The sequence below is a fragment of the Desarmillaria tabescens genome (genome assembly GCF_030435595.1).
Source record: "Desarmillaria tabescens strain CCBAS 213 chromosome Unknown EV420scaffold_14, whole genome shotgun sequence".
Taxonomy (NCBI): domain Eukaryota; kingdom Fungi; phylum Basidiomycota; class Agaricomycetes; order Agaricales; family Physalacriaceae; genus Desarmillaria; species Desarmillaria tabescens.
Genome location: NW_026848313.1, coordinates 190,234 through 213,128, shown reverse-complemented (window position 1 = coordinate 213,128; position 22,895 = coordinate 190,234). Strand labels below are relative to the sequence as shown.

At 48.5% G+C, this 22,895-nt stretch overlaps 9 protein-coding genes across 9 annotated transcripts; 4 read left to right on the top strand and 5 right to left on the bottom strand.

Moving 5' to 3' along the window:
* Positions 1-19: 19 nt before the first annotated feature.
* Positions 20-4,013, bottom strand: EV420DRAFT_1268734 (leucyl aminopeptidase; the record flags this gene model as incomplete). Its single annotated transcript, XM_060467461.1, has 23 exons — positions 20-184; positions 231-290; positions 338-385; positions 433-598; positions 656-744; positions 805-901; positions 957-1,075; positions 1,126-1,223; positions 1,282-1,467; positions 1,517-1,659; positions 1,712-1,821; positions 1,878-2,047; positions 2,104-2,140; positions 2,195-2,322; positions 2,481-2,522; positions 2,575-2,627; positions 2,680-2,806; positions 2,866-2,884; positions 2,934-3,052; positions 3,107-3,440; positions 3,488-3,713; positions 3,771-3,836; positions 3,883-4,013. 23 exons carry the CDS (start codon positions 4,011-4,013, stop codon positions 20-22), a joined length of 2,733 nt encoding a protein of 910 aa, XP_060331720.1.
* A 326-nt stretch (positions 4,014-4,339) lies between these two features.
* EV420DRAFT_1763236 (uncharacterized protein) lies at positions 4,340-9,224 on the bottom strand. Its single transcript, XM_060480737.1, has 20 exons — positions 9,112-9,224; positions 8,836-9,060; positions 8,764-8,788; positions 8,617-8,717; positions 8,479-8,555; positions 8,394-8,428; positions 8,115-8,340; positions 7,961-8,066; positions 7,663-7,890; positions 7,522-7,611; positions 7,453-7,468; positions 6,941-7,396; positions 6,418-6,887; positions 6,299-6,361; positions 6,186-6,248; positions 6,008-6,133; positions 4,968-5,951; positions 4,895-4,915; positions 4,728-4,843; positions 4,340-4,674 (listed from the first exon to the last, which is right to left on the bottom strand). Exons 1-20 carry the CDS (start codon positions 9,217-9,219, stop codon positions 4,461-4,463), a joined length of 3,750 nt encoding a protein of 1,249 aa, XP_060331719.1. The 5' UTR covers positions 9,220-9,224; the 3' UTR covers positions 4,340-4,460.
* A 154-nt stretch (positions 9,225-9,378) lies between these two features.
* On the top strand, positions 9,379-10,247 carry EV420DRAFT_1763235 (uncharacterized protein). Its single transcript, XM_060480736.1, has 3 exons — positions 9,379-9,519; positions 9,569-9,727; positions 9,787-10,247. Exons 1-3 carry the CDS (start codon positions 9,450-9,452, stop codon positions 10,191-10,193), a joined length of 636 nt encoding a protein of 211 aa, XP_060331718.1. The 5' UTR covers positions 9,379-9,449; the 3' UTR covers positions 10,194-10,247.
* Positions 10,248-10,732: 485 nt separating this feature from the next.
* On the top strand, positions 10,733-12,629 carry EV420DRAFT_1620094 (Bestrophin, RFP-TM, chloride channel-domain-containing protein; the record flags this gene model as incomplete). The annotated part of the gene is made up of 13 exons (XM_060475543.1): positions 10,733-10,774; positions 10,834-10,866; positions 10,916-10,954; positions 11,004-11,129; positions 11,183-11,205; positions 11,314-11,820; positions 11,871-11,944; positions 11,998-12,019; positions 12,073-12,140; positions 12,188-12,346; positions 12,401-12,427; positions 12,474-12,507; positions 12,557-12,629. 13 exons carry the CDS (start codon positions 10,733-10,735, stop codon positions 12,627-12,629), a joined length of 1,227 nt encoding a protein of 408 aa, XP_060331717.1.
* Positions 12,502-13,805, bottom strand: EV420DRAFT_1536317 (thioredoxin-like [2Fe-2S] ferredoxin-domain-containing protein). Its single transcript, XM_060472874.1, has 6 exons — positions 13,631-13,805; positions 13,550-13,579; positions 13,270-13,493; positions 13,008-13,218; positions 12,826-12,957; positions 12,502-12,776 (listed from the first exon to the last, which is right to left on the bottom strand). Exons 1-6 carry the CDS (start codon positions 13,721-13,723, stop codon positions 12,735-12,737), a joined length of 732 nt encoding a protein of 243 aa, XP_060331716.1. The 5' UTR covers positions 13,724-13,805; the 3' UTR covers positions 12,502-12,734.
* EV420DRAFT_1536315 (telomere length regulation protein-domain-containing protein) lies at positions 13,806-17,142 on the bottom strand. The gene is made up of 6 exons (XM_060472873.1): positions 16,478-17,142; positions 15,968-16,426; positions 15,831-15,914; positions 15,094-15,771; positions 14,910-15,039; positions 13,806-14,859 (listed from the first exon to the last, which is right to left on the bottom strand). Exons 1-6 carry the CDS (start codon positions 17,115-17,117, stop codon positions 13,845-13,847), a joined length of 3,006 nt encoding a protein of 1,001 aa, XP_060331715.1. The 5' UTR covers positions 17,118-17,142; the 3' UTR covers positions 13,806-13,844.
* Positions 17,143-19,070, bottom strand: EV420DRAFT_1536312 (histone H1). Its single transcript, XM_060472872.1, has 7 exons — positions 18,492-19,070; positions 18,355-18,417; positions 18,195-18,300; positions 18,082-18,137; positions 17,670-18,029; positions 17,462-17,617; positions 17,143-17,414 (listed from the first exon to the last, which is right to left on the bottom strand). Exons 1-7 carry the CDS (start codon positions 18,597-18,599, stop codon positions 17,409-17,411), a joined length of 855 nt encoding a protein of 284 aa, XP_060331714.1. The 5' UTR covers positions 18,600-19,070; the 3' UTR covers positions 17,143-17,408.
* Positions 19,071-21,301, top strand: EV420DRAFT_1536309 (AMP-binding enzyme-domain-containing protein). Its single transcript, XM_060472871.1, has 7 exons — positions 19,071-19,454; positions 19,511-19,600; positions 19,650-19,764; positions 19,814-20,125; positions 20,184-20,450; positions 20,504-20,797; positions 20,847-21,301. Exons 1-7 carry the CDS (start codon positions 19,242-19,244, stop codon positions 21,251-21,253), a joined length of 1,698 nt encoding a protein of 565 aa, XP_060331713.1. The 5' UTR covers positions 19,071-19,241; the 3' UTR covers positions 21,254-21,301.
* Positions 21,285-22,893, top strand: EV420DRAFT_1536306 (histon H1). The gene is made up of 7 exons (XM_060472870.1): positions 21,285-21,750; positions 21,808-21,870; positions 21,920-22,081; positions 22,135-22,371; positions 22,430-22,501; positions 22,555-22,602; positions 22,653-22,893. The coding sequence occupies exons 1-7, from the start codon at positions 21,544-21,546 to the stop codon at positions 22,662-22,664; spliced, it is 801 nt and encodes a 266-aa protein (XP_060331712.1). The 5' UTR covers positions 21,285-21,543; the 3' UTR covers positions 22,665-22,893.
* The last annotated feature ends 2 nt before the right edge of the window (positions 22,894-22,895 follow it).

Sequence of the window (22,895 nt, the reverse complement as noted above, 5' to 3'; positions counted from 1 at the left end):
ACGCCGTTAGCGGAGAACGCTACAAGATCGCCTTATGTAACTCTTTGCCCAAATCTGTCCGTCCCCGCCATCCACTCAGCCACAACGCGAGATCCTCAGTCGCTCCTTCAATGTACCCTACTCGCGCTCTAATCGTGTCTAGCGTCTGTGCTAGTGATAGGTTGTACTTGGAAATGTCCTTGTCCTGTCCAATCATCAGCACATGCTCTGCATATTCTTCTTACGTTTACCTTGAAAAATGCTTCCGTCTCCTCGTAGTCCTTGGCAGTAGAAAGTAGTCCGAATGATACCTGCATATTCCTTAGTTATAAGCGGGTCATTCCATCGTTCCACGGACCTCCACGAGATATTTCAGAGTGGCGTTCAGCTCGAAACGTTTGTAGATCTGCGCCGTGTCAGCTCGGCCCCCACCGCATCCTGAAACAGGCTTACCACTTGATACTCATCCTTGAAAAACTGTGCTACCTGGCGTCTGCTCTTGGGGTTTGTCGATAGCCCACGCAGCCAGTATGTAAAGTCCTGGTCGCGCGCTGAAGACAACAGGTACTCAAACGTCTCTTTAATCAAAGCGGGATCCTGCGCATGTCCCAGGGCAATTCTGAAGTGGGAAACCAAAATCAACATCAAGGGCCCGGTCTTGGACCGCCACACTCACATGGCCGCGGTTTTCGATGTCGGTGTCCGTGGCGACAGTTGTATCTCCTTCACAGCATCGTACTCTTCCCGACCACCATACTTGACAGCCTAGAGTATTGTGATTGAGCATTCCTGATGGAGAAAATGAAGAAAACTGCGCCATCGCACCATCTGGTAGGTCACCCGTTGTAACCCGGGTGGAATTCTAGAGTCGTCTCCAGTTTTCCTGAAATGATCGAAGCGCGCTCTGAGCTCATTTATCACGCTTTACATGCGCCGTCAGCTAGGCAAAAGAGCATATGTAGCATCAATGGACGTACCTTTCATCTTCAGCTACCGCAGCCCCTGTGATCACCGTCGTTCGCAGGCGTATAATGTCCGTGGATTCCCCATCAGAATAATCATAGCCCAATTCCTTCACCAGCGGAACGAACAATGACTGCGTCCGGTGAGTGACGGGAGGCAAAATATGAACGACGGGCTACTCACACGGCGGAATGCATTCAAGTTGGAAACAATCTCGGGATGTTCCCACCAGGTGGATACCAGTCCAGTCAGATTCGATGCAATGACGTCCAAAATCAAGACTAGTGAGGTGCTCATGTCAGCGATGCAGTCACAAGCCTATATGGCTATTCGGCTTACATTCTTTCTCGTTCCGGAGTTTGTCTATGAGCATAAGGGCGCTGCTTAGCTTGGAAAGACCGGCCTTTGAAAGTGCCATGGCATCATACACCAGACCCATGCGATCATCGACGGAGAAAGGAGAGTCGACTTGGGCGGCTTCATCGGCAATTTTTGAAAGCCGTTCAGGTGTGTACAGCACTCTGTCTATAAAGGTCGTTTATTTCTGTTTCAATTTGCGGCAGAACGGACTCACAGACTCCAGCAGTTCCTGCATTCAGCTTGAAGGGTTTACTGGTGTCTAACACGAACGTCTGGGTTCGTTCTCGTAGCAGAGCCGATCTGTCAACTTTGACCTGCCTGGCTGAGTCAACGGACAAGATATTGAGCGGGACGTTCCTAATTTATATGGTGAAAAAATACATCAAGATTTTCATACCAAGGAACGCACCAGAGTGTTTCATTTTCTGCTGATTCAGCAATCCCTGTCTCTAGAAACCTGTCTTGACGAACTTGTATACCGGTTGGCGTCTCAGTGACAGTAAGAACCGGGAAACCAATCTACAGACAAGGTTTGCTTCATAGGTTGCTATTGACGCTTTCGAAGATGCGCATACCTTGGTGACCCAATTCTCCATGAGACTGACGATGTCCAGTCCTGTCGCTGTGCTGATGCCTTCCCATAGATCTTTGGACGTACCATTGCCGTACTTCTTGTTCTGGAGGTAGATGGAGACTCCCTTCAAAAAGCGTTCCTCGCCAACATAGTCCGAAAGCATGCGCAACACTAGACAAAACAGTATCAATGTATCGCTAATGTTTCTAGACAAAGGAATTACTGACCTGAAGCAGCCTTGGCATAGGAGAGGGAGTCAAAGATCTGAATGTGACATGTTAGCAAGGGGAAATATAATTAGCAGGAGACAAAGTAAACCTGGTTGATATGGTCAGCTGTAGGACAATCAACCTCGATGGGATGGGAAGATCTTTTCGCGTCAAGAGCAAGAGCCTGGTTGAGGTGATCGCCGATGAAATCCGATTTGGGTTTGAACTCGGGAAATACTCTGAGAAAACGGGCATTAATTTAACGCGTCAGCAGATGCATTGAATGGTCACTTGTCTATGAAAAAGTCCGTAAGCCATGTCTCGTGGTACTAGAGGCTGAAGCTCTTACCTGCTATAATCACTTCGCCCATCTTAAGAATAATCGTTCGTGAGACATATGTAGATCAGTGTACAAATAGTTACCAGAGTAGCAAAGCCTGGACACAGATCTTTATCTCGAAAAAGTGAAAGGCAGCGGAGTTGACGAACCTTCATTCAGATACAAATAATTCCACCATTCCATAGTCGTGATATTCCCGAACCTGACATGAGAAGCTCAAGCAAAACTCCAAAGAGTCTACTCTCTATGCTTACCACATATGCGCCACCTCGTGGCTTTGAGTGGTAAAGACCTGTTTCTTTGCGTTCGTATCCGTGGTGTTAGGATCCAGAAGGAATGCCGTGGTCCTGCCGGTTATTAATCCCCAGTTCTCCATGGCACCTAACAGCGTTGAAAACTGTCACTATGCTTGCATGGGAATGAGCAGGCAGATAGATTACCCATATCAAAATCGCTAGCCTAACGAACGTTAAGCATAGGATATTCGTAAGCTAGAAAATGAACCTACAACCAACGTATCAAGTTTGGGAAGTGGATACTCCACGCCAAAGACCTCTTCATACAACGGCAGCACCTTCTCCTTGACATCGAGAGCGAATTGTGCTTGATGAATGAAGTCGGAAGTGGCTGAAATATAACACGCGTCTAGCCACGGTCAGAACTCCAGGTCAAATCACGCACCATATATGCGAAGCGCGACGGTCTTTCCGCTTGGCATCTTGGCGGAACTTTCAAGGTAAGAGAACGGGCCGTTTGCGAAGGCCACGATGTACGAGGACATGGGAGGAGTCGTATCAAATGTAGTGACCTTCCATTCCCCATCCAAAGTTTGGAGAGAAGGAAACTTTTCTTCCAATGCCGCAAACTCCGCATCTCCACGAACATAGACCTTTTCAGAGTTGGAAGGCATGTTTGAAAGAGAGACCGTGTCGGCACGAGAGATCATGGTGATAGCAAAAGTCGCTTTGAGGAGAGGTTCATCCCAGCATGGAAAAGCGCGCCGAGCATCGATGGGCTGTCGGTCCGGTTAGATCCAATTCAAGATTGATTTATGAAACACACCTCAAACTGGGTCAGGGAATAGTACTTTGTCTTTCCACCCTCTTTGTACTCTGAGCGGTAATAGCCTGTCATACTGTTTCCCAAAGGACCCGTGTACGGCCCAATGCAAAGCTCAGCCTTGGAGCCAGCAGGAAGAGAAGTCGGAAGTGTGAATGAGATACGATCGCCATCCACGGCCTGAGTGGTGGGAATTAGCTTTTCCTTCTTGGTGTCGGTGGTCAGGGTCCTTCGAGAATGAGTATCGTTAGACTGGATTAATCTGTCTTTCACTGTAGGGACGTACACTTGGTTGAACGACAGTTCAGCACAGTTCAGCACAATCGTGCTCGTCTCTTCCTTGACATCCAAACTATATAAGAACCTGTTAGATCCATGCTATGGTTTTCGTTACCAACAATGCTTGCCTGATTTTCGCGAATCCCTCAAAGGTGAGGTTCTCCAGATCTGTGCGAATAGTCACATCATAATGTGTGGGTTTCACGTTCGTTGGCAGGCGGTTGGGGTCGGCGGTGGCGACAGTGGACATATTGTACAATGATAGAGGTGGTGAAAGTCGCGCTATGGAGAATTGAACTGAAGAACGCAATAGAGCAGAGCTAAGATGTGATCGATGCCCTGGTCCACCACATGCCACTTGCTTTTGAATGCATCGCCGGGCATGGCAGATTGTCAAATTTGGCTTTCTTGACAGTAGAGGAGTATCCTGGCAGATTTTGCTGGAAGAATGAATATGTCGTTCTCTGCAAAAACCATCCGCTCGAATTTGTCGAGCAACGGCCCGTCTTGCAAGAGAAAACATGCAAAATTTGACACTAGATTTCGAGCTGTCTTACTAACGGGGATACCGGATCGCGTCACCGCCGGTCAAGAGGTCAATTCAAATTTAACTGCCAAAGTCCTAACTTAGCAATTCAAGTATTTACATAACAGACATTTGGTACATTATAACAAGCAAAGGACATAGCATATGGTATCAGAACGATGGACGCAATACACGAGGAGGAGGAGGAGACAAAGCAGGAAAGACTTTGGACAGCGAACGACGATCATGTGTATGCAGTATTTCTCCAATTCGACGCGTTATTTGATGATTTACCTTGTGCAAATCTTCCAAGCCATTAGTGTAGTTTCGGATGCAGGAAGAATACTCAGATTCGAAGTCAAAGAGACTCCTGAAGTGTTGGATACTGGAACAGAACAAAATGAAAAGAGTGCTTCCTGATTGGTAAGAGCAACCTACCTTTCTGTTCGCATTTTGTCGAGTTCAAGTGCGGCTTCTCGAAGGATGGAGTTGCGTCCCGCACGTACGTCTGTCTTGACGTGATCAAAGCGTCTTGAAATCTTGTCCACGATTACCTGTTACGATGATATATAAATATGCCTCTTCAGCACTAAAAATCGACCGACATCCTGCATTTCACTCAAGATCTGCAAAGACGATGGATCATTAGACTGGTAACAAGTAGCTCGGTAAACATACTTGGATGATGTCGTGATCTATATTGCCGCCACGGTTGTCATGACGTGCCTCGTATCGCCTCTGACGCTGTTCGCTGTTTTCTTTATCTTCCCTGGTAGGTCGAGCTGCGAAACAGTAATCAGATGCCGGTATAGACAGGCAACAGAACATACCATGTTTGGATGACTTAGCAGTTCCTTTCGGAGGAGAATATTGTTCGGTGCGGAAAGAAAATTCGGGGGCATTGGTTTTGTCGAATAGTGGCACGCCGCGAGAAGACATCGTCATCAAGGGCACATCAAATTTCTGCTTGGAATGAGGTGTTTTAGCTTTGGCCGAAGAATTTTCTTCAACGAGGAGTTTCACAGGGATAGGACTCTTCTTTCGCTCTGAAAGGGAGATCGGAGTTTCTTGCCAACGAGTATGGTTTATCGGATCAGTGTTTTCATTACTGTCGTGCGGACGGGAACTGATACCAGCAGGAGCTTTAACAGAGGAAGGCAAAGTAGGAGACGAGACACCGAGAGACGCGTCCGGCTTTGTGACAGTCAACGGACGAATACGCGGAACAGTAGTATGCACAATCATAGGATTACGATCGAGATTGAGGATACTGTCGGATGTTCTAATGGATTGCCTTTGTCGAATCGAGGGTTGCCGAGATACTATAGGTTTTTCTGTCCTGGTGCGGGTCTCTACGGATCCGCTGTGCTGGTCCAGTATGGTCGACTCGTTCGCGGCTTCCTCTACAGCTCGGCGCGTAGCACCAAGAACCTTCGGAGAAACATCCAGAGACTTTTCCAACTTCTTTGCCATAGAATCGTCAGATCTCGACGACTCTTGGCCCACATCGAGAGTAAAAGCGTGAGCAGGATTCTGGCGTTGTTTATCCTTCTTGGGTTTGGTTGTACGCGGAGGAGAATCGTCCAATGTCAAGTCTATCATCGTGACATTCTTTGCTACGGTGGAAGGTGCAGAAGGGGCGTCTGAAGTTGGATCCTCAATCTGCAGAAAAGAAGTAGGGTGAGACAGTCCCAAGTGCATGAAGATAGGATGATCACTTTAACCGGGACAATGAAGTCAGTAAGCATCTCCATCTCCATCGAATCAGGGTCCGTAGGAGAAGCGTCCGTGAGATAGGGTCCGAGAGCAATCTGAATTGTGGATTGGATGGTGTTCATATCGGCCTAGAGTGGAGTGTTACGCTAAGGTCATACAGAGATCCCAACGAATGCATACGTTTGTTTCAAGGGAGCTATTCTGCGGTCCCGATTTGACAGGGGTGGGCGATCTGTGTTCGACCTGAATGAGTGTCAGTGAGTGACTGTAGACGGAGGAGATACACTCATTACTACGGCGTTTGCTTTGGTGGTTTTGTCTACAACTTTCTTGGCACGTTCTGAACGACGCGTGGGCTAGTTGATCGATCCGTTAGTTCATTGGGCATACCTTGGCTTATATGTGCTTTCACCTTTAATTCCTTTTGGTCATCCTTCACGGTGTTCCGATTAGTGCCCTTAGCCTTTCGGATTGGAGGTGGCTCAGCCTTGACAGAGACCCCTTTGCCCAGCGCTTTCCCTCCTCTGCCTCTCATAGCTGAGACACGAGTAGAGTACGGTGCCGAGACGGGTCGCTGTTCTGACATGTTTGACGTAGCTTGCTTGGGACTAGAAACAGAGGGTATTTTATCATATTCCATATCGGCCGCCGTGGAAGGGGTGGGTGACGAGGTTCGACCCTTGCGTTTGTAACGTCTAGGTGCAATAACGGATTTCTTGAAAACTGGTGATTTCGATTCTCTAGTAGCTTCGGTTTTGGGTGCGTTTTGGGGTCTTAGACGTTTTGATGGACGAGAGTCCTGGTCCTCAGCATTCTCGACCTCGGCAGTTCGCTGCCGTTTCTTCGATGGAGAATTTCTAGTGGTCATTGAACGTGTTGACGCTGGAACGTGGTTCAGTTACGACCGACCGAGAATATCACGCAAGCGACAATACCTATCTTTGTGGCTCGCTTCGATTTGTCCTCCTCGGGTTCAGAGACATCAATAGCTTTGTTTGGAGAGGTATGCTCTGTGCGTCCAAAATGAACCCGGTGAACTTGTGCTGTCGGGAAGCTCTTATTTGGCGTATGTTCACGCGATTGTGGAAGCGCGCGCGTAACGCGTTCTGCAGGAACTGGGGGATGCTGTTCCGAAGACCGGGGTTTTGTCGAGTGTCGCATGGCTTTAGCTACGGGAATTGGTGGTATTTCGTGGATTTCGTCATCCGATTCAACAGCCTTCTGCTTTTGGGCGCGCCTAGTTTTCGGTGGTTTCGGTGCCGCGTCATCTTGATCACCCCCAACAGCGATGGATTTCAGGTCGTCAGCCGACGCAGGCAAAGTGCCGTGAAGTGCCGATACAGAGGGTGTTTGAAGAAAATGATAATCAGAAGAAGCCTCAACACCCAACACTAGAGGACGCCATGAATTCATCAAGTTGGCGAAACGAGCATGGGCCAATACTCACCTCGTCCAGCCTTTTCCTATAGCAACAAAATTTCAGCACAGTACCGATGTCAGACCAGATAAGGCTCACTGGAAACGATTGACCGTTAGATGTAAAATCTAATGGAAGGTCGACATTAAGCTTCGATGCTTTTCTTTCGTTTGGTACGATGTTTGGGCCCTAATGAAAATGAAGAAGCTGTCAAGGAGGGTCACATACAATAAAACGAACCATTTTCCGAGCTTTCAGGCCCTTGACGAATCTTTCCTTTTCGGTACTGGTAATTTCGAACACTAGCACTGCATTTTGATTAGGATTTTGGCTTCCAGTTGTGCGATCAATGATTGGAAATGCTGTTAGATGCACTGTAACAACCGTGTGCAACGAAGAAGCAGCCACGTTCAATCTTATCTTCTTAACGTTAGCGAAAGGAACATGAAAGGTTTCATAGGTCCCGTTCTATGCAAAGAGACAGTGTGATTTAGCGTAGTGCGCCCAGTTTAGATGAAATTAAGGTTAGGACTCTTACCTCGTCAATATTGGACGTGAAGCCTTTATTGTCAAGGTAGATGGTATTATCCACATTGGGGAAGGTATCTGCAACTTGCAAGGACGCAATCTTGAAGGGTTGCGGACTAATCGTATATTAGAAGAGTGTAAAAGCGTAGCTTCAGTCGGCTCACAAAGTGATATCCGACTTGGATAGTGTTGTGATAATCTCTATCGACAATGTCTCCCAATCAATGGTCGACGGCGAGGATAAGGACTTTATTAGTTGAGCCCCGCAGGCAAAGAGCTCTGGATCGAACACCAGCTGTAGGAAGCGCCGCCGCTTGTCATTTGCACCCTTTGTGGTGGGTGGCAGGATACTCGCAAAGAGCTCTAAGAGTGCCTCTATAGCCAAGTAGTCTGTTTTCCGTATTAGCCAAGGGGGGGTCGAGACAATGCCAGGAAGCCCTTGCCTTTGCATCCTGCAAGCGTAGCACCGATCCTTTTGCTACTCAAGATGCTGAGAAATCGAAATCTCGGCGGTAGACGTCCACTTACGCTCCAAGCAGCTTTGGATCTTGTAGCACGAGTCGATTTTCATTCAGGGATGCACTCTCTGTTAGTAGGATATATGCCTGTTCAATACATATGAATATATGCACTCAAAATGAGATAAGAAGGACCTGCCGAGCAGACAAGATTGACGCCAACCGTTAGACGCTCAGTTGGTGTACTCAAAAAGTATCCGTCGCAGAGCACGGTGTATAATTCTGTAGCGATGCTCTTCTTGTTTTCGTCTGGGGACGTTTCAGTATTGAGCAAACGGTCCAAGAAGCAAACAACTTGTAGGATTTCGTTCAATGAAATCCTGGCAGATGATGAGCTGTTGTAACGCAAGAGCAATGTCTTACGCACTAATACACCAGAAATTAGGGCAGACTGCGTTGCTTGCCAAGCCACAACAAGGCTATTAGCTTGAACTAGTAGAGCAGGTTGGACCTTCTTGACCGAAATAAAGTTTAAGGTAGCAGAGCAGAATCGAAGCGCAGGATCGGTGCAATGTTGGTACAGCGGTAGCAACGGTTTACGAAGGCGAGATCCAATTTTTTCAATGATGTTCAAAGACGGAGATGAGATATCCTGCAATAAACCTAGTTGAGGGTAAACCCGGCGGAACTGGTATGGACGTACAAGCAGTTTTACCGCCTCCAAAACGTGCCTTAACGACGTATCGACGGTTTCGGTTTTAAGGGACAGTGCGGACTCAGATAGAGCAGACGCCGCAGCTTGCACCTCCATGGCGCTTCGCGTCAGAACTGAGCAGCCAGAGTGGTGATGGTCGAGAAGGAAGTCAGAGGACTAAGTGCGACGCGACTCACGGGTCCCGTGTCGTGCACGTGCTCTACGCGACCTATGACGTGACAAATACTTGAGCAGCCGACTTTACCTTTCCTTCGTCCTCCAGCGCGACATCAAACACTCTTTCGCCTTCCTTTCGGAATCTGTCATCTGTGACCCTGTCCTTCAGAATGACGCGCCGTCGTTCCAACGTGAATAGACCTCACAACACCCAACAAGTAGACCTCGCACTATTGGAAGGTTCCTAGTGATAACTTTCCACCTGGATTGTGTTCTGATGCTTCGACAGCTATATCAAAATATCGTATCCTGAGTTTCAGAAAAGGCGGTGCTTCTGGATGGGCGCCGTCTTTGGCCCGTTGCCGTCTTGTACACGCCTATGCGGTCAAACACAACCTCCAGCCACGTCGGATTCGGGACCTCCTTAATATCATCACTCGCTACAATGGTACTTGTTTTCCCAGTTTGTGGTATCACTGTCAGATTCTCACAATCGTATTTTTTTAGGTGTTTCCTTACCCGAAAGCCCTATCAGTACTATCACTGCTGTGACCCCCTGGAAACATCTCGCCTTTGGAATCTCACCTGAGCACAACCCTATGAAAAAGGCACCGAACTTGACGTCTCCTCCCCCGTCTTCTCCTAGCCGTATCACCGCTGCTTCCATGTCGCAAAGGCGCCTGGCCTCCAATAGGCCTGCTCTCCGAAGTCGTCTATCTTTCACCGCTGTTTGTGACCCAGGCTTGTATTCGGGGACCTCTCCTGCTCATCCGTTTTCCTCGCTAATAGTAGCCATTATCCCACGCCGGTACACGCCGGATCAGCAGGTCTTGTCAATGCCCCTTTATCCCCCTTCACCATTACGAACGCGAGCTCGGCAGCCTGAAGGTCCAAAGAAGTTCTCTAGTCTATAGACGTGTTCCCCCATGCCGAGTCCTGCCAACATCTCGCCTTCTGTACAACGCCGCATTTGTGATGACACGCCAGTCGAAAGTCTGACAGAACGTCTTTCTTTATTATCAACGCAAGACCATTTCAACACGCTTCCAAGACGATTATCCTATTCACGTCCTACCGGAGTGGCCACCTTGTCCCCCTTCCGACCCTTTCGAGCGCTACCATTTCATAACACTCAAGATTTACAATCGCCCGTTCTGCTACGTTCTTCAAGCTCCGTGCGCAAGTCACCACGATGCTATCCGCTCGTTGGTGCAGCTAGTAGATGTTACTAAAGACGCTAGACTCACTTTACGCAACACTTCACCCTCATATTATAAGATAGAATGTCCTTTTTGTGTGTATTTAGTTCTTGTATCAGAATCCTTCGAATTCTTTGCGGCGCCGGTGACGCGGACCCGTGATATTGTAAATTACGTAAAGACGGAACCTGGGCCTGAGCTGCCATTTATTGTAGCAACCATCGTTCGTTCGAACTTCTTGTCCCTAGGCATCCATGACCAACACGGTGAAAGACTCGTTCTTGCCAATCATAAATGTAAGTAAATTTCTCCAGTACTCGTTTACTCCCCAAAGGCCTAACCACCCACCATAAAGCCACCCAAGATCAAGAGGAAACATCTAAGAAAGGTAAAATTTTGTGGGACACGCAATGACTGCCACTAATTCGCTCCTGAAGTACTCATGGCTTCCTGACGTCCTCAGAATCAAAGGCAGCGTACGTTCACACTCTGCGATGAGAGGTTTATATCCTAAACAGATGCCAGGTTATACCCCGTATCTGGGGACCCGTGTTAACTGTCACGATTTTTGCGACGTTTGTTGCCTATGCACATACCAAGGGTCATCGGGTCCAACTTACGAACTCTGTTGTTCCCTTGCTATCCGTGGTCGTGAGTTCGCGCGTGCTCTTACAGATGTACATATCTTGACCTCTCCGCTCAAGGTTGGCCTCATACTGGTATTCAGGTTAGTACGCGTATTTATTTCAGAGCTCATCCTTTCTCATTGTCATTTTCAGAAATGGGTACTCTCTGCCTTTCAATTGCATCTCTTTGCTTGCTGACGAGGTTAAAGCACTTCTTATGATCGTTACTGGGAAGGCCGAAAGTCATTTGCATCCATGACATCCAACATCCGAAATCTTTCCCGTCTGATCTGGGTGAATGTTGCGCCTCCACCTTCAGACCAAGAGATTTCTATCAAAGGAAAAACAAAAACCATCACACCCAAACAGTTGGAACGCAGGAAAGCAGATGCATTGCGTCTATGTCTAGCATTTGCTTATGCAGTTAAGCACTACCTTCGTGGAGAAGATGGCATCAATTGGGAAGACTATCGTGGATTGCTCCCGCCTTCATTCCTCCAAGCCGAAGATATGGGGTATCGTTCTGATGCGTATTCTGCGACGCGTAGCTCATCGCCGTCGCCAAGTGATAGTAGCAGCGGCATGGCGTCGCTTGACCGAACCAATGCCACAAAGCGAGTGCGTGTGAAGCGTAGCAAGCCGAACCTTGTCAGTCAGACGACACCGTTATTATCAATTCAATTTGCCGAGGAGACCTCTCTTCCTCTTCCATTAATGTTAGTGCCCGATCGATTATTTTGACCGTGCTTAGGCTGACTATGCGTAGTATCTCCCATGAGTTAGGCCGAATGATATTCCGTTTTCGTCGGGACGGATTGCTAGAAACTGTTGGGCCAGCAGGTGAATTGTCTGACTGTAGGGAAGCATCACAATCTTGACTAACGTTGGCGCAGGTACAAATGCGATGACTCAATTGTAAAATTCTCGCAATCTTTGAATGATTCTGACTTATATTGCGACAATCACAGAATTCAGAGCATGGTCGACCAAATGACGACTATGGAGCGTGTTGCGAATACCCCAATTCCGCCCTCTTGTACGTGTATCTTTTGTGTTTCATTCGTCTTCTTATCTCTCCCTTAGATGGAATTCATCTAAAACAATGTGTCACCCTCTATCTATTTGCCTTGCCACTTACCATGGTCAATGACCTTGGCTGGACTATGATACCCATCGTCACCGTTGTTGCATTCACTTTAATGGGCATAGAGGGTATTGCTGATGAAATTGAAATGCCCTTTGGTGAGTATGCAATTGATCTGGTGCCGTCTCTCTTTGACGCAACGTCTTCAACAGGAACAGATAAATCTGATCTTCCTCTCGGTATGTGTGACTTCATTATCTTGCTTCTCTAACTGACTCTTCGCAGATACATACTGCCAAGATCTGAAGGAAGAAATCGCGTAAGCTTCTTTATTATGGAATCGGCTGATTTCTCATGGTCGGCTCTAGATTTATGATAACTCGACTTCCTGAAGTAGGGGAGGGAGTATACGGCTATGACGACGGTGAAGGAGATGACTGAGATACCAATGCTTTGACAACGGCGTTCGAAACACTGCCATGAAATCACACAATGGAAGGACATTCGGTTTAGGACTTTCCGTATATATTAATGACACCTGGACATTCATTGAAACTCAGGGGAGCAGAACTCTCCAGGACCATATGGCTGAAATGAACAATTAGCGTAGTTAGCTATCAGATATTTCTGTGCATGCCTTTGTAGTAAGCGCTGTCAGGCCCGCCGAATTTTCGCTTGTTTGACGCCCACTCTGGGGTCCAGCTTTAGGCTTTTCACCCTTAGCAAAGGCGTCCAAAATACGTTTAGTGGATTCGGGGGTCAAGTCCTCCTAGAAAACACGTTAGCAAGGCAAAATTGAACTATTGAGCTGTCACTGACGTAGAAATCGTCACCAACGACTATCATTGGTGCATTGCTACAGGCGCCCTGACATTCCACTTCGACCACTGTGAACTTGCCATCCTTTGTCGTCTGGCCAGGATGTATACCTCCGAGATGATTGCATACGGTATTCAGGATGTCGGTCGAACCGCGCAGCATACAAGGAGTCGTCGTGCAAACTTGAACAAAGTTTTCGCCTATCGGTTCACTACAGAGGATTTGAGATTGGACCGGCCAGAATGCAAGACAAAGTACGCACCGGTTGAACATGGTATAAAAAGTAGCCACTTCATACACCCGCATAGGCGGCATTTCGAGGAGCTTTGCCACATAATTCATGACACTGATGCTCGTCCATCCCTTGTTCTGTCGCTGTCCGAGGTCTAGGAGGGGAATTACCGCCGCTTTCTTGTACTGAGGTGGGTACCTGGCAATGATTTCTTTCGCTCGCGTCAGGTTGTCGGCGTTGAATTCAAATGCAATCTATTTCAATGGACTTAGTCGAATCGTTTTGGATGTGAATTGCTGAGAATGCATGCCTTGGGATTGTTATACGGTGTGTCCCGATGCTGTCATGAGGGCTCAATATACGAAAACAAAAGCAGAATTTAGTTACGAACCACAAATAGAGCATCTGATTGGCGAGGACATGTCGTTGATATCCGTCGCGCGAGCGGGCGTGCAGGCAGTCGCAGAGCTAATCTGGAGAACATTGGTGGTCGTGAATTCCAACTGGCGCTCTGGTGATACTCGGCTTTCCACGTGGCTAGTCGGTGCGAGTCCCTCCCGCCAATCAGATCACGAGAATTGTCACATTTACTATCAGCACTAAAATTATATTGTATTTATCATGGACCGACGCCATTTGCTGGTAATATTATCAGCCTTGAGGAGGACTCCCGCCGCTGCTCGCTGTAGACCAGTTTCCGAAGCACCACCACCACCTTGGACCCTTTCCCCTTTGTCCAGTCGGGAAAACACGGCACCTGCCCACTCCCCCACGCCAAAAAGAAGTGCAGTGTGCTCTAAACACAGGGATTTCCCTTCATCCAGCTCCTGATATCCTTCAAGTATCACAAGGGCCAATTCCAATGCAGACTGAAGAACCGATGCTTCCCTCTGCATTGGTCCGCCACCCTCTTGGTTCCTCGTTCCCTCACCGCCATCAAACTCTCCTTCATCTTCTATTCGAGAAACTGGCCGAGTTCCGATGTTTACTGCCAGCTCCAGAGCATCGGGCCCTAAGACCGCAGACCATTCTGGAGCATTCCTTGAGGCATGAAGCAAGACGCCCAGTGTACTAAGAAAATAACTTAGCACAAGGGAATTGAGAATAAGACCCGTTCCAGCGCCATAGTACGCCTGTCTTCCTTTCAAATGTGCAGTTCGCTCTTCCCGCATCTGCTCGTCTCGAAGGAAAAGCCAAAATCGGTTGACAAGTGGCCCTACGAAGAATTCCGCAGCGACTTCTGTAAATTTAACAGCATTGCGTTGTGCTGGTTCGTTCAAGCGCTCTGGTCTTCTGATCTCGGAAACCATCTGCGGTTTCTGTATGCGCAACCGTCGTTCGCGAACAAGGGTAGGCGCACTCTCCCCCACATTGTCCTTGCTGCTTTGAATAGCTTGTCGAGTAAGGTCTCCCATGATGGCCGGTAATATGCTCGTTTCAGGACCCCGGCTTGTAATGTATTTCCTGTGAAGCGATGCCGGTAGCAGCTTGCTTGGAAATTGGGGTAGGGGTGCATGCGCCAATCCGCTTGTTTCTCTGGCACCTAGTGCTAAGGCATTGAGCATGACATACCGTTGACCGACGTTGTACTGGTTCTTGAAAAACTCATCGACTAGGCATCTGTATTCAAAAGTATCAGAGGAGCACATTTTGGTGGAAAACCAGCGTACGGTGCAGTCTTCCGGGGACAACAGGCGACGAGAGCGACAAGAGCATTTTGTCGACGTGCGTCGAAGTTCTCCAAGTTGTAGGTATTATTAAGTGCAATAAGACCATACGCCAGGTTGGCAGCATTTTCCTCTATCTTGAGCATGAATTTCATGTTTCAAAGTGTGAAGTGATACAAACGCCGACCTAGCTCTGTGCCAAAAAACTGTTTTTTCCGGATGAGACCTTCGCTGCACGAGAGGGCCATTTCGATCCTGTCAGCTTCAAGAGCCGCATCGCTTTGTTGCACCCCACTACTTCGTAATAGTTCCCCAAGCTGAACAAGATAGACGGGTCTAGAAAGCTTCTTTTTGGTAACGTTGAGCGTGGGATCCTTTTCGATATCATCTAATTCGGATGGTGTTGGCGATGCAGAGCGCGAAGAAGCCGGGGATGCATAACCAGTTAAAGAGTCATCAGAATCGTAGCCTGCATTACTGCGTAACACCGGAGAATGGCCAGGTGATTCCTCGTGTATCGATGAGGCCCCACTGAGCTTCTCTGTCTCTTTTGTTGGAAGTGGTTCCTCCTGCTCAAGAACGGAGGTATTAAAGTCCACGGCACGCTCGCGAAGTAGGTCTCGAAGAGCTCGAGCCCATGGTTTTCCATCACCAGCGCCTTCCCAATCATCGAAATTGAGTTTCTTTCCGGCTGCACCGGCAACAACTTCAGCAGCCAGCATTCCACATCGGCGAATTGAGGGATCCATGTGTCCGATGTACAAGCTAACGCCGGAGATGAAGCTTCCTCCCTGCGCTAAGCCGGAGACTTCTGGTGAGTTACGTTTGAAGTATGCTACCGTGAGGACCAGAAGAGCGGTGAAATCTAAGTAATTATCCAGCTCAGTCGGATCTATCAGCATCGAAAGAATACATCTAGCTTACACTGGTGTCGAGCGAGAAGTGAATGCTTGACGTGGTCAGGTGAAGACCATACCGCTACAATTTCTTGCAGAAAGTGACCCAGCGCTGGTAAAATCAATGAGTAAACCAGGGCCAAAAACGTATATGAATTGTATCACCGTTCTCATCAATATCATGCGTCTGTGGACCCGCCACCCAACAGACGAAAATTCGTGCACAAGATTCATCCCAATTACGACCTAAAATGACGGGAATCGCTGTCTCACAAAGTTCCTCGTTGTCTGGGGACAGCCGGCCAACCAGCCGGTCAAGTAATAGCGCTTCTCTTTTGACCCAAGCCCTTTGATATGCACTCCCATCTAGTGGCGCGTCCAAGCGTCTCAACGACGCAAAAAGGGATGTTAATACCGTTTGCAATGCGATTGACGGAAATCCGAGGAAGACTTCAGCCCAAATCTTGGAATAGTTCTCGCTCGCACCGCCATCAAGGCGGTTCCTGATAATCGGCAGCGTTGCCAGAAAGAAGGATGCTTGTGATGGTAGTGTTGGGGGACTTGAAGGAAGCAGGCCAAGATTCACCATCTTGACGAGAAGGTAAACAACGGATGAAACAACACCTAGCATGCGCTTCAACATTACAGTTTCCTTAAAGAATAGACACGCCGTACCACTTTCATGCTCAGCATTGGCAGCTAACGAGGAAATGAGAGCTTCGCAACGAACAGAGAGGCTGGTAAAGTAATTCCCTTGCTCCAGCGAGGAAGGAATGGAGTTTGTACCAGCAGAGTTCGCCACTTTTGCCGGGACAGCAGCAATATTTCGTACGCAGTCTTCCCAGAGCACGTCCTTCTTCGAAGTGCCATTCCCGGAGAAGGTAGCTCTGTGTAATCGATCGACTGGATACTCTTTTGTGAGGCGTTCCAAAAGGCGAATGGAATATCCCGATAGAGGTACAGATAGAATGGTCGAATACGCAGAAAGCGCAACATCCCCCGATGATGACAGAGCATACGAGAAGCTATCCGGACAGAAGTACTGTTCCAGGATCGAGGTCGCACTGATTCCGGCGAGAGCTGTCTCCCATGTCGGGAATATGTGCTGCAGTATTGCCTGCTGGATGGTAGATATATGCCTAAGCACCTGGGTAGCATCATCGGGAAGAGGGTTAACGTTGTACTTTCTCAACGAGGGAGGCAGCAGCCCCAAACAATCGAGCGGGCCGCTGAGCAGAGCAAGCAGCGTGGTGATATCACCCACTGGCAATCGCAATTGTTTAACAACATCTCTTGTACCCAGAGTATTGTCCATGGAATTTCTCAAAACGTACGCGTTGTGGTCAAAGCAAGAGATGATCGAGGCGCGCCAATATCGCGCATACAAATATATACAAAAGGTAGCCAGGGTAAATCCGTACGTAGTACAAAGCTACTTGGGTCGGACATCGTACATATACAGAATACAACCAAGATAGGTACAAGAGGCCATTGGAATAGAATAAGATAGAACAAAAGAGAAAAGAAATACACTACAAAAATAAATCCTATATTCCTCCAACTACAGAAATCCGAGAACATGAAAGGCTTCAGAACATGATGTTCATCAAGCCTGTGTGCATGTCAGCAGTGGAGGCGGGAAAGAAGTATGTCTTGCACCTTTTCAGCCGCCTTCTTAGATGCAGGTTTCTTGGTAGTGGCAGACTTGGACGCAGGCTTCGCCTTGGATGCAGGCTTAGCTTTGGAAGCGGGAACGTCAGCCTTGGGCTTTGCAAGTTTCGCCTTGGAAGTAGGCTTCTTGGCCGCAGCCGTGGCCTATACAATCCGTTCAGTCAATGTGTCTAAAGTAGGATGTATAAAGACTAGCCTTCTTAGTGGAAGCCTTCTTCGCCGTAGAGGCCTTCTTCGTGATTGCAACCTTGGGTTTCTTCGCAGTGACTACTTTCTTTGTCGCAGCGGTGGTCTTCTTCGCCTGAGTAGCTTTCTTAGCGTTGGACGTATATTTCTTAGTGGTAGCGGGAGCAGTCTTGGTGGTAGCGGCGGCGGTCGTACGAGCGGTCTTAGCGGGTGTCTTAGACGCCGCCGTCTTGGCTGGTGTCTTGGAGGTAGTGGCGACCTTTCCCCTTGTTGCTGTCTTGGACGTAGGCTTCTTAGCGGTTGTAGATTTGGCGGGAGCTTTGGCTTTGGCAGCAGTGGCGGCGGGTTTCTTGGCTGCGGGTTTGGCGTTCTGTTACGTGGTTCAGGCGTTTACCCATGATGACCGTCATGAAGACGCATACCTCCTTGGCAGCATCTGCACGGACTTTTGGGGCGAGCTTAACTTTGCCCGACGGTCCTATAACAAAGAGGACATCCGTCGGACACATATCGGGACAATGCGACAGTGGCATACCTTTGGGCAAGATGAAGACGCCTTTCTCGTGGCCTGAAGTGATAGCACGGTTAAGCTGTGAAGCGGCGGTGTTGTTGAGGTCAATCTGGTACTTGGATTCGACGAACTGGAACGAAAATCTGTCAACATCTGGGTGACGATAACCCTCGTGCGGCCTCACCTTCTTGATTGTTGGCCGAGAAACGCCGCCACGAGCATCCTCAGGATGGGCAGTGATACACTCCTACGATGTACCAGTTAGCAGTGAGCAAGATCCGAGCAAAGGAGGCGCTGGAGGAAGGTGAAGACAACGCGAACCTTGATCATGTCTACCCAAGATGGGTGCGTTGCAGCGCCCGACTTGTTCGCTGCAGCGACAGACTTGGTGGCAGCCTTTGCTGAAGACTTCTTGACGGCGGCAGGCATGGTGGTAAGGGCGATAACGGAGGAGGCGGGTACTTGAGAAATGGTGAAGAAGGGGGAAAGTGGGTTGAAAGTAGCCCGTTTGTTGATTGCAAGACCCCTAGATTGGTCACGTGGATTCAATGGTGCACAGACCGTTCCAAGGGCAAGCGACAAAAATGGGTAGTTCCCTCAGTACTGTTGGGAAGCATGGCAGAGCCTTTACGACGCTGTCTTGTAAACAACCAATCAAGCGCTGTAGCCTAGGCAGAGGCAACACTGGAATCCAGAGAAAACAGAGGACATGTTTTAGCCAATGAGAATCCTGAGAACGGACCCAGCTGCAGTGTCGTCATCGGATAGCCTGCCAGCCGAGTAGTAGTAGTCTGGCTGAAATATACAGCCTTTATTTCGCTGCGTGAGTGAATAGCAGCACAAGTGACAAGCAAAAGGCAAGGTCAATGATCCAATAGGCCTAAGAAGAGGTGCAGTTTGGCCGATCGCTCAGTTTGTCGGCCCTTTTTGGAATCTCGGCCCGTCGTTACCTACCACGTACCACGCAAAAGGGCCGCTCGGGTCCATTCACACTCTCACATTCAGCCTCTCATCTACGCGAGAAAATCGTACAGACGAGCCTACGTTGGCTGGATTTACCGCTGTTTCAAGATGGGCGTCGATATCTCCGACTATTTGGTTACCGACGACCTGACTGTTCTGCTTGGTCTCATTGCAGCAACCGTCTTTCTGCTGCACAACTTCTACAAACCTCAGCCGCTAGTGCACCCTATCCTTCTCGGTCGCCAAAGTGATGTTGCTCGTGTCAGGAATCCGGGAGAAAGTGCTGTATACAGGAACTATGGGACTGGACTGATGGGAAGGGTACGCAGACCGTCGTTCACTCTTGTACGTGGCAATTGACATTTTCATATGAAAAGTTTCCTCTGCGGCCCACAAAGGATGTACACATTCTCAGTGACCTGGTCAAGCCAGACCATGATGCGCCTCGTACTCTTTGGAACACCAAGGTGCCATCTTTCGTACCCTTTTGAAGCTATTTGTCTAATACTCAGCTAGATTACTAACCCCGGCTTACAAGACCGCGTCGCGGCTTTTGGGACTGGTCTACTGCGATTGACCGGTATACAATCCCAGGAATCTAACGTCCTTCTCCTACTCAATGACTCGCTTGGTATGTATCATTAGATCCCATTAGCTATATGTTTCTCACAAAGAGGTAGAATTCATTATCAGTGACATGGCGCTTGCTATGCATTCCATTCCGTCGTTCACAATTGCTGCTGCAAACCTTCTCGCTGGAATCCTGGAATCTCATCCACCCACAGTCATTGTCACCCATGCCGAGTTACTTCTTCAATTGCTCGAGTTGATTTATGATGCGGGAGAGAGCGGCCAACATCACACTATCATTATTGTTGGTGAACCAAGCCCTCAAGCCATGGCTCGCGTCGCGAGTAAGGTTAAGGTTCTGAAATGGGAAGACGTCGAGCGCGAAGGTGTGAAGACAGAGAAAATTCTTAGTCCGGTACCCAGTATGTTGCAACTTGTTATTGGTCATCGTGTGAACATTCTAAGGCTGTCCTTTGATAGAACCCAGCGATGTTTTTACTGTGTCCTTCTTTGCCAATGGAAATGGTCAGATGCAAGGGGCTCAACTCACCCACGAGAATATTACGGCAGGCGTCGCGGCCATTCGCGCATTGCTGCCTGCATCCCACCCCCTCTCGCCTCTGGACACTATTGTTTCTGCACATTCCCTGAGTACAGCATACGGTCGTGCTATCGCTTATGCTGCCATTTTTGAAGGCACTAGTTTCGCGACACTGCATAGTTCGAAGCTTTTTACATTTAGCGACAGTAAGTCCCATATATATCTTTCAGAGGAGCGCCAAGTTTATAATCATTTTCAGCTGCTGCGAAAGCTGATGTTGCGGATGTCGCGACTCTTAAAAATTACCCAATTCCTTCTCCCACTGTCCTGTTCATCAAACCTGGTCATCTCGAAACCCTAGTATCTTCCATTCTTGATCGTGCGAAAAAAGCATCCCTGATCTACCCATTCGCATGGAGACACAAAATTTCTGGGATCGCGGAAGGGTTCTTGACTAAAGACAGCTTATGGGACCGGCTCGTATTTGACAATGCTAGGGCGAAGGTTATCGGTGATGCTGCCGGCACTCTTGCAGCAGTTGTTGTAAGCGGAGGTAAAAAGTCCGATATCAGTCATGTTGCTGTACGCTAAATGTCGTTTAGGGCCTATCTTATCCGACCTTCTTACGCCGGCGCGGGTCGCATTCTCGACGGCATTTGTCAATGCTTTCACGCATCCACTTGTCGCAGCGCCTGTTTTTGCTTCTCATCCCCTAGATCTTCAAGATTTCCCTGCCGCATCACCTGCAGCGCATGTGGGACCTCCCAGCATCAACATCGAAGCTCGACTTTTAGGCGTGTCTGATGAAGACATTGCCAAAGACGGTGATCCGGAGGGTGCACTCCTGGTCCGCGGACCACCGGTGGGTAAGCTGTTAGGTGGTGTTGAGGACTACGTGGATGTACGAAGCGGGGGAAGTAACGGAAGCAGTACCGAAGAGGAAGATGGCTGGGTCGGTGCTGGTGTCAGAGCGAGGGTACAGACCAATGGATCATTCCTTGTATTGTGATTGGTATACAAACAGTTTCAATATTAATAGAGTCACTATGAATCTGGGGGAACTAGTACGGCCGATCAATGAAGAATAGGAGAACGTCCTGAATACGGAAATTAGCTGTGGCAGTGTCCGTCGCGTAGTTTGTTGATTGAGCGCGCTGATTATCTCATCATGTGACTACGCGTTGTTTGTCAGACGCGTTCCAGTTTAAAAGGGGCGCTGCAGAATTCAGGTTCTCGAGATCACCCCCTTCAAGTTCAACGCCCCAGCTTCATCAAGACTTTACCCAGATATCCCTTGCTATGTCTGCTGAAACTCCCGTATCTGCTTCCAAACCTGCTTCAGCCGCCAAGCCTGCTTCAAAGCCTGCCTCCAAAGTCAGGGCCACCAAGGCTGTTACTACCAAGAAAGCCACAGCAACCAAGAAGGCCACCACGACCAAGAAGACCGTTACCAAAGCAAAGACTACTACCACTGCTACCCGACCCTCGTGGAAGGATATCATTACCGTGAGTGATGTTGGAATCGTCTATCGTTGATAGTATGTTCACTGATGGTTGCAACAGGCATGCATCACTGACCACAAGGAGGAAGCGCGCCAGGGAGTTTCTCGTAGCACCATTAAGAAGGTACGCAGTCATTTCTGTATGTCGTAGCGTCGTGTTGATGTATGTGCAGTACGCCGAGGACCGATACAATATCGAAGTCGTAGGGGTCAACTTGTTCCAACTCAAGAAGGCTATCAGTACTGGAGCCGATAACGGCGTCTTTGTCTTGCCCAAGGGACTCTCTGGCAAGGTGAAGCTCCCGTCCAAGAAGGCATCCACAGCTACCAAGGAGGTTTGTTGTTTATCGAGTGTTAGGAACGTCCAAAGATTGATATGCTTTTACAGAACGCTAAGCCCAAGACCGCGATCAAAGCCACCACGGTCAAGAAGCCTGCTGCGAAATCAGCAACGAAGGCTGTCACGAAAGCTCCTGCTAAGGCAACTACCAAGACTGCGACCAAGGCCACTGCTAAGACCACAACCAAGAAAGCGGAACCCAAGAAGGTGCTTGCCGGTAAGCCCAAGATTGCCTCAGCGGCCAAAAAGACCGCCACCACATCCAAAAGGGGTGCAGCGAAGAAGGTTTGTCGAAATGACGGGAAGAATGATTGTATACTAATTCGTTATTTCTTTTCGGCAGACAATAACTGGAACAAAGGTTACAGCGAAGAAACCCACGGCAGCGAGGAAGACCGCAGGTGCGACGAAAAAGGTAAGGGGTGGCCTGATTAAAATGATAGCGTGTGATTGATATAAGGGAACCAGACTGGTGCCGCCTCCAAGGTTCGATCAAAGCCGACTTCTAGGGCTAAGGTAAGGGGATAACTGTGTAGACACGAATCTCATTAACGGTGGAAACTTAGGCTTCGGCTTGAGAAGGAAGTGTGGGAGGAGATGGGTACTTTTGACGACATTTTATTTTTATTATTGTAGTTTTAGTATGTTATTGTCGTCATGCTTGATGTTATTCCGGATATCTATATATGGAAACGCCCAGAATGAGATAAGGACCCCGAAACCCAAAGTGACAGGGGACCCGACAGGGTGGCAACAGGGAGTGATGGATGACCTAATATAGAAGGGCACGCTAGCGGGTGACATGGATT

Bases quoted from the DNA above. Each gene is read 5' to 3' on its own strand.
- EV420DRAFT_1763236 (XM_060480737.1), bottom strand. From the start codon at position 9,219: ATGGAGGTGCAAGCTGCGGCGTCTGCTCTATCTGAGTCCGCACTGTCC. The intron at 6,249-6,298 runs GTAATGAGTGTA...ACACTCATTCAG, and splicing joins CCACCAAAGCAAACGCCGTA to GTCGAACACAGATCGCCCAC. The intron at 6,134-6,185 runs GTATGCATTCGT...ACTCCACTCTAG, and splicing joins ATAGCTCCCTTGAAACAAAC to GCCGATATGAACACCATCCA.
- EV420DRAFT_1763235 (XM_060480736.1), top strand. From the start codon at position 9,450: ATGACGCGCCGTCGTTCCAACGTGAATAGACCTCACAACACCCAACAA. The intron at 9,520-9,568 runs GTTCCTAGTGAT...ATGCTTCGACAG, and splicing joins AGACCTCGCACTATTGGAAG to CTATATCAAAATATCGTATC. The intron at 9,728-9,786 runs GTACTTGTTTTC...GTATTTTTTTAG, and splicing joins TATCATCACTCGCTACAATG to GTGTTTCCTTACCCGAAAGC.
- EV420DRAFT_1536317 (XM_060472874.1), bottom strand. From the start codon at position 13,723: ATGTTCTCCAGATTAGCTCTGCGACTGCCTGCACGCCCGCTCGCGCGA. The intron at 13,494-13,549 runs GCATGCATTCTC...CCATTGAAATAG, and splicing joins CACCGTATAACAATCCCAAG to ATTGCATTTGAATTCAACGC. The intron at 12,958-13,007 runs GTCAGTGACAGC...CGTGTTTTCTAG, and splicing joins TCGTTGGTGACGATTTCTAC to GAGGACTTGACCCCCGAATC.
- EV420DRAFT_1536315 (XM_060472873.1), bottom strand. From the start codon at position 17,117: ATGGACAATACTCTGGGTACAAGAGATGTTGTTAAACAATTGCGATTG. The intron at 15,915-15,967 runs GTGATACAATTC...TGATTTTACCAG, and splicing joins GCATGATATTGATGAGAACG to CGCTGGGTCACTTTCTGCAA. The intron at 15,040-15,093 runs GTCGGCGTTTGT...TGCTCAAGATAG, and splicing joins GTTTTTTGGCACAGAGCTAG to AGGAAAATGCTGCCAACCTG.
- EV420DRAFT_1536312 (XM_060472872.1), bottom strand. From the start codon at position 18,599: ATGCCTGCCGCCGTCAAGAAGTCTTCAGCAAAGGCTGCCACCAAGTCT. The intron at 18,301-18,354 runs GTGAGGCCGCAC...TTTTCGTTCCAG, and splicing joins CTCGGCCAACAATCAAGAAG to TTCGTCGAATCCAAGTACCA. The intron at 18,138-18,194 runs GTATGCCACTGT...TCTTTGTTATAG, and splicing joins CGTCTTCATCTTGCCCAAAG to GACCGTCGGGCAAAGTTAAG.
- EV420DRAFT_1536309 (XM_060472871.1), top strand. From the start codon at position 19,242: ATGGGCGTCGATATCTCCGACTATTTGGTTACCGACGACCTGACTGTT. The intron at 19,765-19,813 runs GTATGTATCATT...ACAAAGAGGTAG, and splicing joins CCTACTCAATGACTCGCTTG to AATTCATTATCAGTGACATG. The intron at 20,798-20,846 runs GTAAAAAGTCCG...AATGTCGTTTAG, and splicing joins AGCAGTTGTTGTAAGCGGAG to GGCCTATCTTATCCGACCTT.
- EV420DRAFT_1536306 (XM_060472870.1), top strand. From the start codon at position 21,544: ATGTCTGCTGAAACTCCCGTATCTGCTTCCAAACCTGCTTCAGCCGCC. The intron at 22,372-22,429 runs GTTTGTCGAAAT...TCTTTTCGGCAG, and splicing joins AAAGGGGTGCAGCGAAGAAG to ACAATAACTGGAACAAAGGT. The intron at 22,502-22,554 runs GTAAGGGGTGGC...TAAGGGAACCAG, and splicing joins CCGCAGGTGCGACGAAAAAG to ACTGGTGCCGCCTCCAAGGT.